The sequence below is a fragment of the Oncorhynchus gorbuscha genome, linkage group LG08, assembly GCF_021184085.1.
Source record: "Oncorhynchus gorbuscha isolate QuinsamMale2020 ecotype Even-year linkage group LG08, OgorEven_v1.0, whole genome shotgun sequence".
Classification (NCBI taxonomy): Eukaryota; Metazoa; Chordata; class Actinopteri; order Salmoniformes; family Salmonidae; genus Oncorhynchus; species Oncorhynchus gorbuscha.
Window position 1 is genome coordinate 42,311,187 of NC_060180.1, and position 16,349 is coordinate 42,327,535.

Genomic DNA, 16,349 nt, shown 5'->3' on the forward strand with positions numbered 1-16,349 from the left:
CTCCCTCACCCATTCCTTTTAAACTCTCTCTCCTCTCTCCCTCACCCATTCCTTCCAATCTCTCTCTCCTCTCTCCCTCACCCATTCCTTCCAATCTCTCCCTCACCCATTCATTCCAATCTCTCTCTCCTCTCTCCCTCACCCATTCCTTCCAATCTCTCTCTCCTCTCTCCCTCACCCATTCCTTCCAATCTCTCTCTCCTCTCTCCCTCACCCATTCCTTCCAACCTCTCTCCTCTCTCCCTCACCCATTCCTTCCAATCTCTCTCTCCTCTCTCTCTCACCCATTCCTTCCAATCTCTCTCTCCTCTCTCCCTCACCCATTCCTTCCAACCTCTCTCTCCTATCTCCCTCACCCATTCCGTCCAACCTCTCTCTCCTCTATCCCTCACCCATTCCTTCCAACCTCTCTCCCTCGCCCATTCCTTCCAACCTCTCTATCCTCTCTCCCTCACCCATTCCTTCCAATCTCTCTCCTCTCTCCCTCACCCATTCCTTCCAACCTCTCTCTCCTCTCTCCCTCACCCATTCCTTCCAACCTCTCTCCCTCGCCCATTCCTTCCAACCTCTCTCTCCTCTCTCCCTCACCCTCACCCATTCCTTCCAATCTCTCTCTCCCTCGCCCTTTGATTTTCTTTCCACATTCCACACCCAAACTGAACATTGCTAATACATTTTTGACGTACAGTATATGTGAATATGTTATCATTACTTAGCTTCATCCATCCCGTGTTAACTGAATAAAAGAGACAATACACTTCCTCTAATGATCTTCTAACTCCAAACCACACCAGAGTGGAATAACACTTCAAATATTCATACCCTGTCCAGGAGCTATGGGTTCTTCAATCTAGAGCATTGTACTGCTCTTCAATCTAGAACATTCTAGTATTCTTCAATCTGCAACCTTCTAGTGTGCTTCAATCTAGAACATTCTAGTATTCTTCAATCTGCAACCTAGTGTCCTTCAATCTTGAACGTTCTAGGACATTCTATTAGGTTTTTCAATCTTGGGTCTGGAGTGATACAAGATGGCCAGGCTTTTGTTCTTGTCCAGGACTAACACACCTAATTCAACTAATCTAATCCTCCTTTCCCCCACTCCCCCCACCCCTAACCCCTCAGATTAAACCAAATCCTAAATCCTGTGGATTCGTGCTGAGGTGGGCCCTAGGGTACACTATGTTCGAGTGTGAAATGAATGGAAGTTGAGTCATTAATTAAATGTAATTACTGATGGATTAAAAAGGATTAAGACGACGAACAATGTGTTTAGGGAGAGGGCCAGGGATCTTGGGAGTTTGGATAAATGGAAAAATAACAAATGACACCCCAATGTAATGTGTGCACCTGTGTGAATGTTTGTACTCACCACTACAATGTAGCGTGGTCGGTACTGTATAGTGCCGAAGAAGCCGAGGATGACAATGATGATGTGGAAGAAGTTGGCCAGAATGGGCGCCCATTGGTATCCCAGGAAGTCAAAAACCTGCCTCTCCAACGCCACCATCTGCAGGGGGGGAAGGGGGAGGTTTAGGAAGACTGCATTTGGGGGATGAAGGTCAAGAACATCCTTTCTGGTCGCATTTGAACGTGCAAGGAAACTCAAAGGTACAGTATAGGCTAAGTGTATTACCCAACCAACCACAATGTACAACAAGAGTATAAACCAAGGTGACACATCCATCCACATCTTAATGAAAGCATAAAGCAGTGTCATGGTCCATTCTGCGTTTGATTAGTCTCCTTAACGCACGCGGACGCTCACATCTTCTTAATAACGAGGATTCTCTCATTACCACACAGACACTGACATCTTCTTTATGAGGATTCTCTCATTACCACACAGACACTGACATCTTCTTTATGAGGATTCTCTCATTACCACACACAGACACTGACATCTTCTTTATGAGGATTCTCTCATTACCACACAGACACTGACATCTTAACAAGGATTCTCTCATTACCAGACACAGACACTGACATCTTAACGAGGATTCTCTCATTACCACACACAGACACTGACATCTTAACAAGGATTCTGTCATTACCACACACAGACACTTACATCTTCTTAATGAGGATTCTCTCATTACCACACACAGACACTGACATCTTCTTAACGAGGATTCTCTCATTACCACACAGACACTGACATCTTAACGAGGATTCTCTCATTACCACACAGACACTGACATCTTAACGAGGATTCTCTCATTACCACACAGACAGTGACATCTTACCGAGGATTCTACCACACAGACACTCATCTTTACCACACAGACACTGACATCTTAACGAGGATTCTCTCATTACACACACAGACACTGACATCTTAACGAGGATTCTCTCATTACCACACACAGACACTGACATCTTAACGAGGATTCTCTCATTACCACACACAGACACTGACATCTTAACGAGGATCCATTACCACACAGACACTGACATCTTATTCTCTCATTACCACACAGACACTGACATCTTAACGAGGATTTTCTCATTACCACACACAGACACTGACATCTTAACGAGGATCCTCTCATTACCACACACAGACACTGACATCTTAACGAGGATCCTCTCATTACCACAAACAGACACTTACATCCTAACGAGGATTCTCTCATTACCACAAACAGACAGACACTTAACGAGGACATCTTCTTAACGAGGCTCTCATTACACACACAGACACTGACATCTTAACGAGGATTCTCTCATTACCATAAACAGACACTGACATCTTAACGAGGATTCTCTCATTACCACACACAGACACTGACATCTTCTTAACGAGGATTCTCTCATTACCACACAGACACTGACATCTTAACGAGGATTCTCTAATTACCACACAGACACTGACATCTTAACGAGGATTCTCTCATTACCACACAGACACTGACATCTTAACGAGGATTCTCTCAATACCACACAGACACTGACATCTTAACGAGGATTCTCTCATTACCACACAGACACTGACATCTTAACGAGGATTCTCTCATTACCACACAGACACTGACATCTTAACGAGGATTCTCTCATTACCACACAGACACTGACATCTTAACGAGGATTCTCTCATTACCACACAGACACTGACATCTTAACGAGGATTCTCTCATTACCACACAGACACTGACATCTTAACGAGGATTCTCTCATTACCACACACAGACACTGACATCTTAACGAGGATCCTCTCATTACCACACACAGACACTGACATCTTAACGAGGATTCTCTCATTACCACACACAGACACTGACATCTTAACGAGGATTCTCTCATTACCACACACAGACACTGACATCTTAACGAGGATCCTCTCATTACCACAAACAGACACTGACATCTTAACGAGGATTTTCTCATTACCACACACAGACACTGACATCTTAACGAGGATCCTCTCATTACCACACACAGACACTGACATCTTAACGAGGATCCTCTCATTACCACAAACAGACACTTACATCTTAACGAGGATTCTCTCATTACCAGACACAGACACTGACATCTTCTTAACGAGGATTCTCTCATTACCACACACAGACACTTACATCTTCTTAACGAGGATTCTCTCATTACCACAAACAGACACTTACATCCTAACGAGGATTCTCTCATTACCACACACAGACACTTACATCTTCTTAACGAGGATTCTCTCATTACCACACACAGACACTGACATCTTAACGAGGATTCTCTCATTACCACACACAGACACTTACATCTTAATGAGGATTCTCTCATTACCACACACAGACACTGACATCTTAATGAGGATTCTCTCATTACCACACACAGACACTGACATCTTAACGAGGATTCTCTCATTACCACATACAGACACTTACATCTTCTTAACGAGGATTCTCTCATTACCAGACACAGACACTGACATCTTAACGAGGATTCTCTCATTACCACACACAGACACTTACATCTTCTTAACGAGGATTCTCTCATTACCACAAACAGACACTTACATCCTAACGAGGATTCTCTCATTACCACACACAGACACTTACATCTTCTTAACGAGGATTCTCTCATTACCACACACAGACACTGACATCTTAACGAGGATCCTCTCATTACCACACACAGACACTGACATCTTAACGAGGATTCTCTCATTACCACAAACAGACACTGACATCTTAACGAGGATTCTCTCATTACCACACACACACTGACATCTTAACGAGGATTCTCTCATTACCACACACAGACACTTACATCTTAATGAGGATTCTCTCATTACCACACACAGACACTGACATCTTAATGAGGATTCTCTCATTACCACACACAGACACTGACATCTTAATGAGGATTCTCTCATTACCACACACAGACACTTACATCTTCTTAACGAGGATTCTCTCATTACCACACACAGACACTTACATCTTCTTAACGAGGATTCTCTCATTACCACACACAGACACTGACATCTTTTTAATGAGGATTCTCTCATTAACACAGACACTTACATCTTCTTAACGAGGATTCTCTCATTACCACACACAGACACTGACATCTTAACGAGGCTTCTCTCATTACCACACACAGACATCTTCTTAATGAGGATTCTCTCATTAACACAGACATCTTCTTAATGAGGATTCTCTCATTAACACAGACACTGACATATTTTTAATGAGGATTCTCTCATTAACACAGACACTGACATCTTTTTAATGAGGATTCTCTCATTAACACAGACACTGACATCTTCTTAACGAGGATTCTCTCATTAACACAGACACTGACATCTTCTTAACGAGGATTCTCTCATTAACACAGACACTGACATCTTCTTAACGAGGATTCTCTCATTACCACACACAGACACTGACATCTTCTTAATGAGGATTCTCTCATTACCACACAAAGACACTGACATCTTAACGAGGATTATCTCATTACCACACAGACACTGACATCTTCTTAATGAGGTGGAAATTTTTCGATGGGCCTCGTGAAGCAGGTGTGGGTTTGACAACAGAGATAGAGACAGAGAGAAGGATAGCTTTTTACATGGATGAATAACTACACTAACAGGGAGATAAACACTAAAAAAGGAGGGGAATAACAGACTGTGCTCAACATTATGTTAGAACCACAGACCAACACACAGGACCATAGAGGGAAAGAGGGGGTTCTCACAGACTACGCTCTCTGCATCATGATGCATCAACACTCACCACCTTCCACCCTCATCCCTGGAGCTGGGTCTGCTTCTATCTGATCTGTCCCTCTCAGCATGGCACTGTAAGCCTCAGCCAGAGATACATCCAGCCTCAAACACAAACACACACACACACACACACACACACACACACACACACACACACACACACACACACACACACACACACACACACACACACACACACACACACACACACACACACACACACACACACACACACACACACACACACTGTAAGCCTCAGCCAGAGATACATCCAGCCTCAAACACACACACACACACACACACACACACACACACACACACACACACACACACACACACACACACACACACACACACACACACACACACACACACACACACACACACACACACACACACACACACACACACACACACACTGTAAGCTTCAGCCAGAGATACATCCAGCCTCACACACAAACACACAGCATGGCACAAGAGAACATTTTTACAAATTCAAGTCTTAAGTGTAAAACTAACAATGACTCAATAATCCATGCCTTCCGTGAATGTTATGACGTCATAAAGTTATGGGCGGAATTACAAAGTTGACTGTCAGAAGTATTACAATGTAAAATGACTACATATTTCGAGGTCAATATGAGGGTGCAGTGAAATACCTGATGGGTTGGACGAACCCCGTTCGTTAATTACTTTGAGAAAAACGGATACTTAAATCAACCAATCCTCCATTGTTAAGACAATGGAAAAATCATATGCTTCATTATGTAAATTTTGAAAGACTGTGGGAGATGGAGAGGAACAAAACGGTGCAAACTAAAGACATGGCGGAGAGTAATGCCCTAGAGATAGGGGTGAGAGCAGGTGTGATGTCGTTGATGTTCTAAAGACATGGCGGAGAGTAATGCCCTAGAGATAGGGGTGAGAGCAGGTGTGATGTCGTTGATGTTCTAAAGACATGGCGGAGAGTAATGCCCTAGAGATAGGGGTGAGAGCAGGTGTGATGTCGTTGATGTTCTAAAGACATGGCGGAGAGTAATGCCCTAGAGATAGGGGTGAGAGCAGGTGTGATGTCGTTGATAAAGACATCGAGAGTAATGCCCTAGAGATATGTCGTTGATGTTCTAAAGACATGGCGTAGAGTAATGCCCTAGAGATAGGGGTGAGAGCAGGTGTGATGTCGTTGATGTTCTAAAGACATGGCGGAGAGTAATGCCCTAGAGAGGGGTGAGAGCAGGTGTGATGTCCCTAAAGACATGGCGGAGAGTAATGCCCTAGAGATAGGGGTGAGAGCAGGTGTGATGTCGTTGATGTTCTAAAGACATGGCGGAGAGTAATGCCCTAGAGAGGGGTGAGAGCAATGTCGTTGATGCCTAAAGACATGGCGGAGAGATAGAGATAGGGGTGAGAGCAGGTGTGATGTCGTTGATGTTCTAAAGACATGGCGGAGAGTAATGCCCTAGAGATAGGGGTGAGAGCAGGTGTGATGTCGTTGATAAAGACATTGCCCTAGAAGGGGTGAGAGCAGGTGTGATGTCGTTGATGTTCTAAAGACAGAGTAATGCCCTAGAGATAGGGGTGAGAGCAGGTGTGATGTCGTTGATGTTCTAAAGACATGGCGTAGAGTAATGCCCTAGAGATAGGGGTGAGAGCAGGTGTGATGTCGTTGATGTTTTAAAGACATGGCGGAGAGTAATGCCCTAGAGATAGGGGTGAGAGCAGGTGTGATGTCGTTGATGTTCTAAAGACATGGCGGAGAGTAATGCCCTAGAGATAGGGGTGAGAGCAGGTGTGATGTCGTTGATGTTTTTAAAGACATGATGCGTTGATGTTCTAAAGACAGAGTAATGCCCTAGAGATAGGGGTGAGAGCAGGTGTGATGTCGTTGATGTTCTAAAGACATGGCGGAGAGTAATGCCCTAGAGATAGGGGTGAGAGCAGGTGTGATGTCGTTGATGTTCTAAAGACATGGCGGAGAGTAATGCCCTAGAGATAGGGGTGAGAGCAGGTGTGATGTCGTTGATGTTCTAAAGACATGGCGGAGAGTTGCCCTAGAGAAAGAGCATGATGTCGTTGATGTTCTAAAGACATGGCGGAGAGTAATGCCCTAGAGATAGGGGTGAGAGCATGCCCTAGAGTGTGATGTCGTTGATGTTCTAAAGACATGGCGGAGAGTAATGCCCTAGAGATAGGGGTGAGAGCAGGTGTGATGTCGTTGATGTTCTAAAGGTGTGATGCCCTAGAGATAGGGGTGAGAGCAGGTGTGATGTCGTTGATGTTCTAAAGACATGGCGGAGAGTAATGCCCTAGAGATAGGGGTGAGAGCAGGTGTGATGTCGTTGATGTTTTAAAGACATGGCGTGAGAGTAATGCCCTAGAGATAGGGGTGAGAGCAGGTGTGATGTCGTTGATGTTCTAAAGACATGGCGTTGATGTTTTAAAGAGTAATGCCCTAGAGATAGGGGTGAGAGCAGGTGTGATGTCGTTGATGTTCTAAAGACATGGCGGAGTAATGCCCTAGAGATAGGGGTGAGAGCAGGTGTGATGTCGTTGATGTTCTAAAGACATGGCGAGAGTAATGCCCTAGAGATAGGGGTGAGAGCAGGTGTGATGTCGTTGATGTTCTAAAGACATGGCGGAAAGTAATGCCCTAGAGATATGAGAGCAGGTGTGATGGTTGATGTTCTAAAGACAGCAGGTAATGTGATAGGGGTGAGAGCAGGTTGATGTTCTAAAGACATGTTCTAAAGACGGAAAGTAATGCCCTAGAGATAGAGAGCATAGTTGATGGTGAGAGCAGAGTGTGATGTCGTTGATGTTTAAAGACATGGCGTAGAGTAATGCCCTAGAGATAGGGGTGAGAGCAGGTGTGATGTCGTTGATGTTTTAAAGACATGGCGTAGAGTAATGCCCTAGAGATAGGGGTGAGAGCAGGTGTGATGTCGTTGATGTTTTAAAGACATGGCGGAGAGTAATGCCCTAGAGATAGGGGTGAGAGCAGGTGTGATGTCGTTGATGTTCTAAAGACATGGCGGAGAGTAATGCCCTAGAGATAGGGGTGAGAGCAGGTGTGATGTCGTTGATGTTTGATGTTCTAAAGACATGGTCGTTGATGTTCTAAAGACAGAGTAATGCCCTAGAGATAGGTGTGGGGTGTTCTAAAGAGCAGGTGTGATGTGAGAGCGTTGATGTTTTAAAGACATGGCGTAGAGTAATGCCCTAGAGATAGGGGTGAGAGCAGGTGTGATGTCGTTGATGTTTTAAAGACATGGCGTAGAGTAATGCCCTAGAGATAGGGGTGAGAGCAGGTGTGATGTCGTTGATGTTCTAAAGACATGGCGGAGAGTAATGCCCTAGAGATAGGGGTGAGAGCAGGTGTGATGTCGTTGATGTTTTAAAGACATGGCGTAGAGTAATGCCCTAGAGATAGGGGTGAGAGCAGGTGTGATGTCGTTGATGTTTTAAAGACATGGCGAAGAGTAATGCCCTAGAGATAGGGGTGAGAGCAGGTGTGATGTCGTTGATGTTCTAAAGACATGGCGGAGAGTAATGCCCTAGAGATAGGGGTGAGAGCAGGTGTGATGTCGTTGATGTTTTAAAGACATGGCGGAGAGTAATGCCCTAGAGATAGGGATATGGCGCCGGAGGAGATGGCTGACGTTTTAAGGTCCCTTAGACAATTGTGCTATTGCGTGTGTTTTCTTTTGCGTTATTTGTAACTTATTTTGCACGTAAAGTTTCTGCCACTGTCTCCTATGACCGAAAAGAACTAGAGACAACAACAACGATTACTCACCCTGTACTGGAAGAATATGTTTAATGTTTGAGCTAAAGGGTAGATCTGCTGTAAAGGAGCGGGACTCTAACCCGGAAGCTTAAAACAAATCCTGCTATGCCCTCTGACGAACCATGAAACAAGCAAATCGTCAATACAGGACTAAGATTGAATCATACTTCACCGGCTCCGACGCTCATCGGATGTGGCAGGGCTTGCAAACTATTACAGACTACAAAAGGGAAGCACAACCGTGAGCTGCCCAGTAACACGAGCCTACCAGATGAGCTAAATTACTTCCATGCTCACTTCGAGGCAAGTAAGACTGCAACATGCATGAGAGCTTCAGCTGTTCCGGACGACTGTGTGATCACGCTCTCTGTAGTGTAAGACCTTTAAACAGGTCAACATTCACAAGGCTGCAGGGCCAGACGGATTACCAGGACGTGTACTCTGAGCATGCACTGACCAACTGGCAAGTGTCTTCACTGACATTTTCAACCTGTACCTGCCCGAGTCTGTAATACAAACATGTATCAAGCAGACCACCATAGTGCCTCTGGCCAAGAACACTAAGATAACCTGCCTAAATAACTACCGACCCGTTACACTCACTTCTGTAGCCATGAAGTGCTTTGAAAGGCTGGTCATGGCTCACATCAACACCATCTTCCCAGAAACCTTAGACCCACTCCAATTTGCATACCACCCCAACAGATCCACAGACGATGCAATCTCTATTGTACTCCACACGGCCTTTTCCTACCTGGACAAAAGGAACACCTATGTGATGCATGACTCCAACACCATCATTAAGTTGGCCGATGACACAACAGTGGTAGGCCTGATACAACGATGAGACAGCCTATAGGGATGAGGTCAGAGACCTGGTAGTGTGGTGCCAGGACAGCAACCTCTCCCTCAACGCGAACAAGACAAAGGATGATTGTGGACTCCAGGAAAAGTAGAACCAAGCACGCCCCCATTCTTATCGATGGGGCTGTAGTGGAGCATGTTGAGAAATTCAAGTTCCTTGGTGTCCACATTACCAACCAACTATCATGGTCAAGAGCACCAATACAGTCATGAAGACTGTCGACAAAACCTATTCCCCCTCAGGAGACTGAAAAGAGTTGGCATGGATCCTCAGATCCTCAAAAGGTTCTACAGCTACACCATTGAGAGCATCCTGCCCGGTTGCATCACCGCCTGGTACGGTAACTGCATCTGACCGTAAGGCACTACAGAGGGTATTGCGTAGGGCCCAGTAAATCAGTGGGGCCAAGCTTCTTGCCATCCATGACCTCTACACCAGGTGGTGTCAGAGGAAGGATCTAAACACTCTCAAAGACTGTTCTCTCTGCTACCGCACGGAAAGCAGTACTGGAGTGCCAAGTCTAGGTCCAAAAGACTTCTTAACAGCTTCTACCCCCAAGCCATAAGACCTCTGAACAGCTAATCAAATGGCTACCCAGACTATTTGCATTGCCCCCCCCCTCTTTTACGCTGCTGCTACTCTCTGGTTATCTATGCATGATCACTTTAGCTCTACCTACTTGTACATATTACCTCAATTAGCCTCGACTAACCGGTGCCCCGCACATTGACTCAGTACCAGTACCTCCTGTATATAGCCTCCACACTGACTCTGTACCGGTACACCCTGTATATAGTCTCCACATTGACTCTGTATCGGTATCCCATGTATATAGCCTCCACATTGACTCTGTACCGGTACCCCCTGTGTATAGCCTCCACATTGAATCTATACCGAATGGTACTCCCTGTATATAACCTCCACATTGACTCTGTACCGGTACCCCCTGTAAATAGCCTCCACATTGACTCTGTACTGGTACACCCTGTATATAGTCTCCACATTGACTCTGTATCGATATCCCCTGTATATAGTCTCCACATTGACTCTGTATTGGTACCCCCTGTATATAGCCTCCACATTGACTCTGTACCGGTACCCCCTGTATATAGCCTCCACATTGTACCGGTACCCCCTGTATATAACCTCCACATTGACTTTGTACCGGTACCCCCTGTATATAGCCTCCACATTGACTCTGTACCGGTACCCCCTGTATATAACCTCCACATTGACTCTGTACCGGTACCCCCTGTATATAGCCTCCACATTGACTCTGTACCGGGATCACCTGTATATAACCTCCACATTGACTCTGTACCGGTACCCCCTGTATATAACCTCCACTTGACTCTGTACCGGTACCCCCTGTATATAGCCTCCACATTGACTCTGTACCTGTACCCCCTGTATATAGCCTCCACATTGACTCTGTACCAGTACCCCCTGTATATAGCCTCCACATTGACTCTGTACCGGTACCCCTTGTATATAACCTCCACATTGACTCTGTACTGGTACCCCCTGTATATAGCCTCCACATTGACTCTGTACCAGTACCCCCTGTAAATAGCCTCCACATTGACTCTGTACTGGTACACCCTGTATATAGTCTCCACATTGACTCTGTATCGATATCCCCTGTATATAGTCTCCACATTGACTCTGTATTGGTACCCCCTGTATATAGCCTCCACATTGACTCTGTACCGGTACCCCCTGTATATAGCCTCCACATTGTACCGGTACCCCCTGTATATAGCCTCCACATTGACTCTGTACCGGTATCACCTGTATATAGCCTCCACATTGACTCTGTACCGGTACCCCTTGTGATATACCCCCTGTATATAGCCTCCACATTGACTCTGACTACCCCTGACTCTGTACCAGTACCCCCTGTATAAGCCTCCACATTGGTACTTGTATATAACCTCCCCCTGTATATAGCCTCCACATTGACTCTGTACCGGTACCCCCTCTATATAGCCTCCACATTGACTCTATACCGGTTGGTACTCCCTGTATATAGCCTCCACATTGACTCTGTACCGGTACTCCCTGTATATAACCTCCACATTGACTCTGTACCGGTACTCCCTGTATATAACCTCCACATTGACTCTCTTTCTCCCATTCTTCTCTGCAGATCCTCTCAAGTTCTGTCTGGCTGGGCCACTCAAAGACATTCAGAGACTCGTCCCAAAGCCACTCCTGTGTTGTCTTGGCTGTGTACTTAGGGTCGTTTTCCTATTGGAAGGTGAACCTTCATACCATTCTGAGGTCCTGAGCGCTCTGGAGTAGATTTTCATCAAGGAAATCTCTGCACTTTGCTCTGTTCATCTTTGCCTCGATCCTTACTAGTCTCCCAGTCCCTGCCGCTGAAAAATACCACCACCAGCTTCGCCATAGGGATAGTGCCAGGTTTCCTCCAAACGTGGCACTTGGTATTCAGGCCAAAGAGTTTAAACTTAGTTTCATCAGACCAGATAATCTTGTTTTTCATGGTCTGAGTGTCCTTTAGGTGCCTTTTGGCAAACTCCAAGAAGGCTGTCATGTGCCTTTTACTGAGGAATGGTTTCGGGTCTGGCCACACTACCATAAAGACCTGATTGGTGGAGTGCTTTTCATTTTTTATAACCCAACCCTAATCTGTACTTCTCCACAACTTTTTCCCTGACCAGTTTGGAGAGCTCCTTGGTCTTTATGGTGCCCCTTGCCTAGTGGTGTTGCAGACTCTGGGGCCTTTCAGAACAAGTGTATATCTACTGAAATCATGTAACAGATTATGTGACATTTAAATGAAGTCCACCGGTGTGCAATCTAACTAATTGTGACTCCTGAAGGTATTTGGTTGCACCAGATCTTATTCAGGGGCTTCATTCTGTAGCTCAGTTGGTAGAGCATGGCGCTTGTAACGCCAGGGTAGTGGGTTCGATCCCCGGGACCACCCATACGTAGAATGTATGCACACATGACTGTAAGTCGCTTTGGATAAAAGCGTCTGCTAAATGGCATATATTATTATTATATTATATTATAGCAAAGGGGTGAATACATATCCACTCTCCACTTTTCTGTGTTTCGTTTATAAAAAAATTAAACAAGTAATTTCTTTCATTTCACTTCTCCAATTTGGATGATTTTGAGTTTGTCCATTACATGAAATGCAAATAAAAATCTATTTAAATTACAAGTTGTAATGCAACAAAATAGGAAAATGCCAAGGGGGTGAATACGTTGACAAGACACTATATAGAGAGATGATAGGATCCTCCTCATTTTAATAGAGGCCATGACTCCCAGCGTTGTTTGGTTCTGGAAGGTTCTCCCATCTCCACAGAGGAACTCTACAGCTCTGTCAAAGTGACCATCGGGTTCTTGGTCACCTCCCTGACCAAGGCCCTTCTCCCCCTATTGCTCAGTTTGGCCGGGCGGCCAGCTCTAAGAAGAGTCTTGGTGGTTCCAAACTTCTTCCATTTAAGAATGATGGAGGCCACTGTGTTCTTGGGGACCTTCAAAGCTGCAGACATTTTTGGTACGTTTCCCCAGATCTGTGCCTCGACACAATCCTGACTCTGAGCTCCACGGACTATTTTTTCGACCTCATGGCTTGATTTTGCTCTGACATGCACGGTCAACTGTGGGACCTTATATAGAAGTATTCCTGTTTTTACATTTGAATAAATCTGCAAATATTTCTAAAAACCTGTTTCCGCTTGGTCATTATGGGGTATTTTGTGTAGATCGCTGCAGATTATGATTTTTTAAATCAATTTTAGAATAAGGCTGTAATGTAACAAAATGTGGGTAAAGCCAAGTGGCCTGAATACTTTCCAAAGGCACTGAACCTGTCTGATTATTGAAAACCTGTTGGGTAAAGAGGGGCAGCAGTGTGTGTGTAGGGGGTGACCTTTTTTTATCTCTAGATAGTTTTATTGAGGTCAACGTTTGTAGAACCTGGTGTCCCAGGTATAAACCACCTGTTAGTATCAACAGAGGATACACGGGGGACAGAGAGAGATCTTTGATTAATTAGACGGGTCATTCCTACAATGCGGTGCCTTTTCTGTCCCCAGGAAGTATCACTTCTTATTTAGTGTAAAATGAGGATACCAAAAGACTTTAAATGTCAGGTGTCCTTTACCTTAAAAAAAAGCATCTTGAAAAGGAACTTTGTGCATTTTGAACACTTTTCATCAGTGGATGTAGGCATTTTTGCCATGTCCCTTGGTGTTATTCATCAACTTCCACAAGAAAATTAAACCATAAATTAGTCAAATATTATGAACATTTATTTTAGGGTGTCTCTCATCAATAATGTTTTTTTATTACACTCAACAGACCGAAGTCCAAACACACTAGCATTTATCAATCAGATGTGCTAGATCATGGTTGGAGTGAAAACCTACCAGACGGTAGCTCTCCACGAAAAGGGTTGGACAGGCCCTGTCCTAGTCAATAGATGGCAAAGCAGGACATCCCAGCTAAACTTTTGGAAATGGCAAGTTCACTTTCTCATCCATAAACACATCTCAAGTGCAAATATGGTTCAGCAGCTCAAATCAGCAGGATGGGGGGGTATTGGTATTAATATCACACTTCATCAATTAAAATATTAATGGGGACACATACATCCAAGTGGCTACTTCTGGCTAACGTCTCTGTCCCAAAGCAAGCACCAGTTAGCCTGGAGCTAACCTCATGCAAGGCCCATCTCCCAGCTAGCTGAAGAGGTCCATCAGCCTCTCCTTGGGCTACAATACCTATTTTGCCAATTGGCCTGGATCCTTTTACTGCCAACACGGAGCTTCACCAATCCATCACGACTGGTCTACTGACGTAATCCGCCCGAAAGGGTTTCAACAGGCACCTCCGTTGCGACGTCCCCTGAAGGCCCATCTGCTAGCCTGCTAGCCACTGCCTGCTATCTGTCTACAGCATATCGGACTGCTTTTTATCTACCACTTCTCCCAATCTCCTCTGAACCTTTACACCGGATCATCGCAGCTAGCTAGCTGCTATCCGAGTGGCTACTCTTGGCTAACGTCTCTGTCCCGAAGCAAGCACCAGTTAGCCTGTAGCTAGCCCCGAACTAGTCCCACCTCCCGGCTAGCTGTAGAGGTCCATCAGCCAATTTCTTTGGCAACAATACCTATTTTGCCAATTGATCTGAACCCTTTTACTGTCGATATGGAGCCCTGCCGATCCATCACGACTAGTCTGCCGACTTAACCATCTTAGGGGGCTTTAACAGACTCTTCCTTCGCGACATCTCCCTAAGGCCCTTCTGCTAGCCTGCTAGCCCCGGCCCGCTAGCTGTCTGAATCGCCGTGTCTCCAGCTACTCACTGGACCCTATGATCACTCGGCTACACATGCTTCTCACTAATGTCAATATGCCTTGTCCATTGCTGTTTTGGTTAAAACCAGTTAAGGATAGGCAGAATACTGCCCCCTTTGGAGGAATTGCGTGCCCATAGTAAACTGAAAAAAAATCTGTCCATAATTCCTAATATATGCATATAATAATTATTATTGGATAGAAAACACTCTAAAGCTTCTAAAACCGTTTGAAATATGTCTGTAAGTATAGCTGAACTCACAGGGCAGGCAATCTCCCAAACTATTTTTGGAAGCCTCAAACTTGGGGCAACTTTGACGTCATCACCTCCACCCTTCCCAACCAGCTATGGATCTGGAGACACTTTCTATGTCTTCCACTAGATGTCCTCATTCAGTACAGCGTTTAATTGTGCAAATCCCACGTGGTTTGAGCCTTTAGTCGGGATAGACTGAGTGTCACGAGAAAATTCAAGGTTACGGGAGCGCGCTTCTTGAAGACACGTTCCTTTGTTCCAGATCGCCTGCGAATGAGCACGTTCGTCTGAGAGATTAGATACTAGTTTTGCATGTTTAGAACATCCTAATGCTTGATTCTGCACTTAGTTTGACCAGTTTAGTCGACATATAATATGTAATTTTGAAGTTTTGATGCGCAACTGTTCGAGACCAGAGTTAATTTTGGCTGCATTTCAGCCGGAATTTGTCGTGTTTGCTAACACAAACACACACGACTTGAAACCAAACGCTGTTTTGGGTAAGTATGAGTCCTTCCACTACATTCTGATTGAAGACAATCAAAGGTAAGGGAATATTTATGTTGTAATTTTGTGTTTCTGTTGACTCCAACATTGCGGAGAAATATTGCTTACGTCTGAGCGCCGTCTCAGATTATTGAATAGTGAGCGATTTCTGTAAAGTGAAAAATAAATGTGACAAAGCGATTGCATTAATAAGCAGTGTATTTTTCTAACTATATGTAGAACATGTATATTTAGTCAAAGTTTATGATGTGTATTGCTGTAATCTGGCGTTATCTGGTGGAGTTACATATAATTTCTCCGGATATTTTTAAGCATTTTCTGAACATTGCGTCAATGTAAACGGTGATTTATGGATATAAATAGC

The 16,349-nt window shown here is 44.7% G+C and overlaps 1 protein-coding gene across 3 annotated transcripts in view; it reads right to left on the minus strand.

Moving 5' to 3' along the window:
• Nucleotides 1-16,349, minus strand: part of LOC124040871 (sodium/potassium-transporting ATPase subunit beta-1-interacting protein 3-like) — a 140,708-nt gene that overhangs the window by 72,161 nt on the left and 52,198 nt on the right. For all 3 annotated transcript variants that reach the window (XM_046357980.1, XM_046357978.1, XM_046357979.1), the window contains exon 2: nt 1,373-1,510. In XM_046357980.1, coding sequence (XP_046213936.1) covers nt 1,373-1,510 — 138 coding nt within the window. The remainder of the gene's footprint in view (nt 1-1,372; nt 1,511-16,349) is intronic.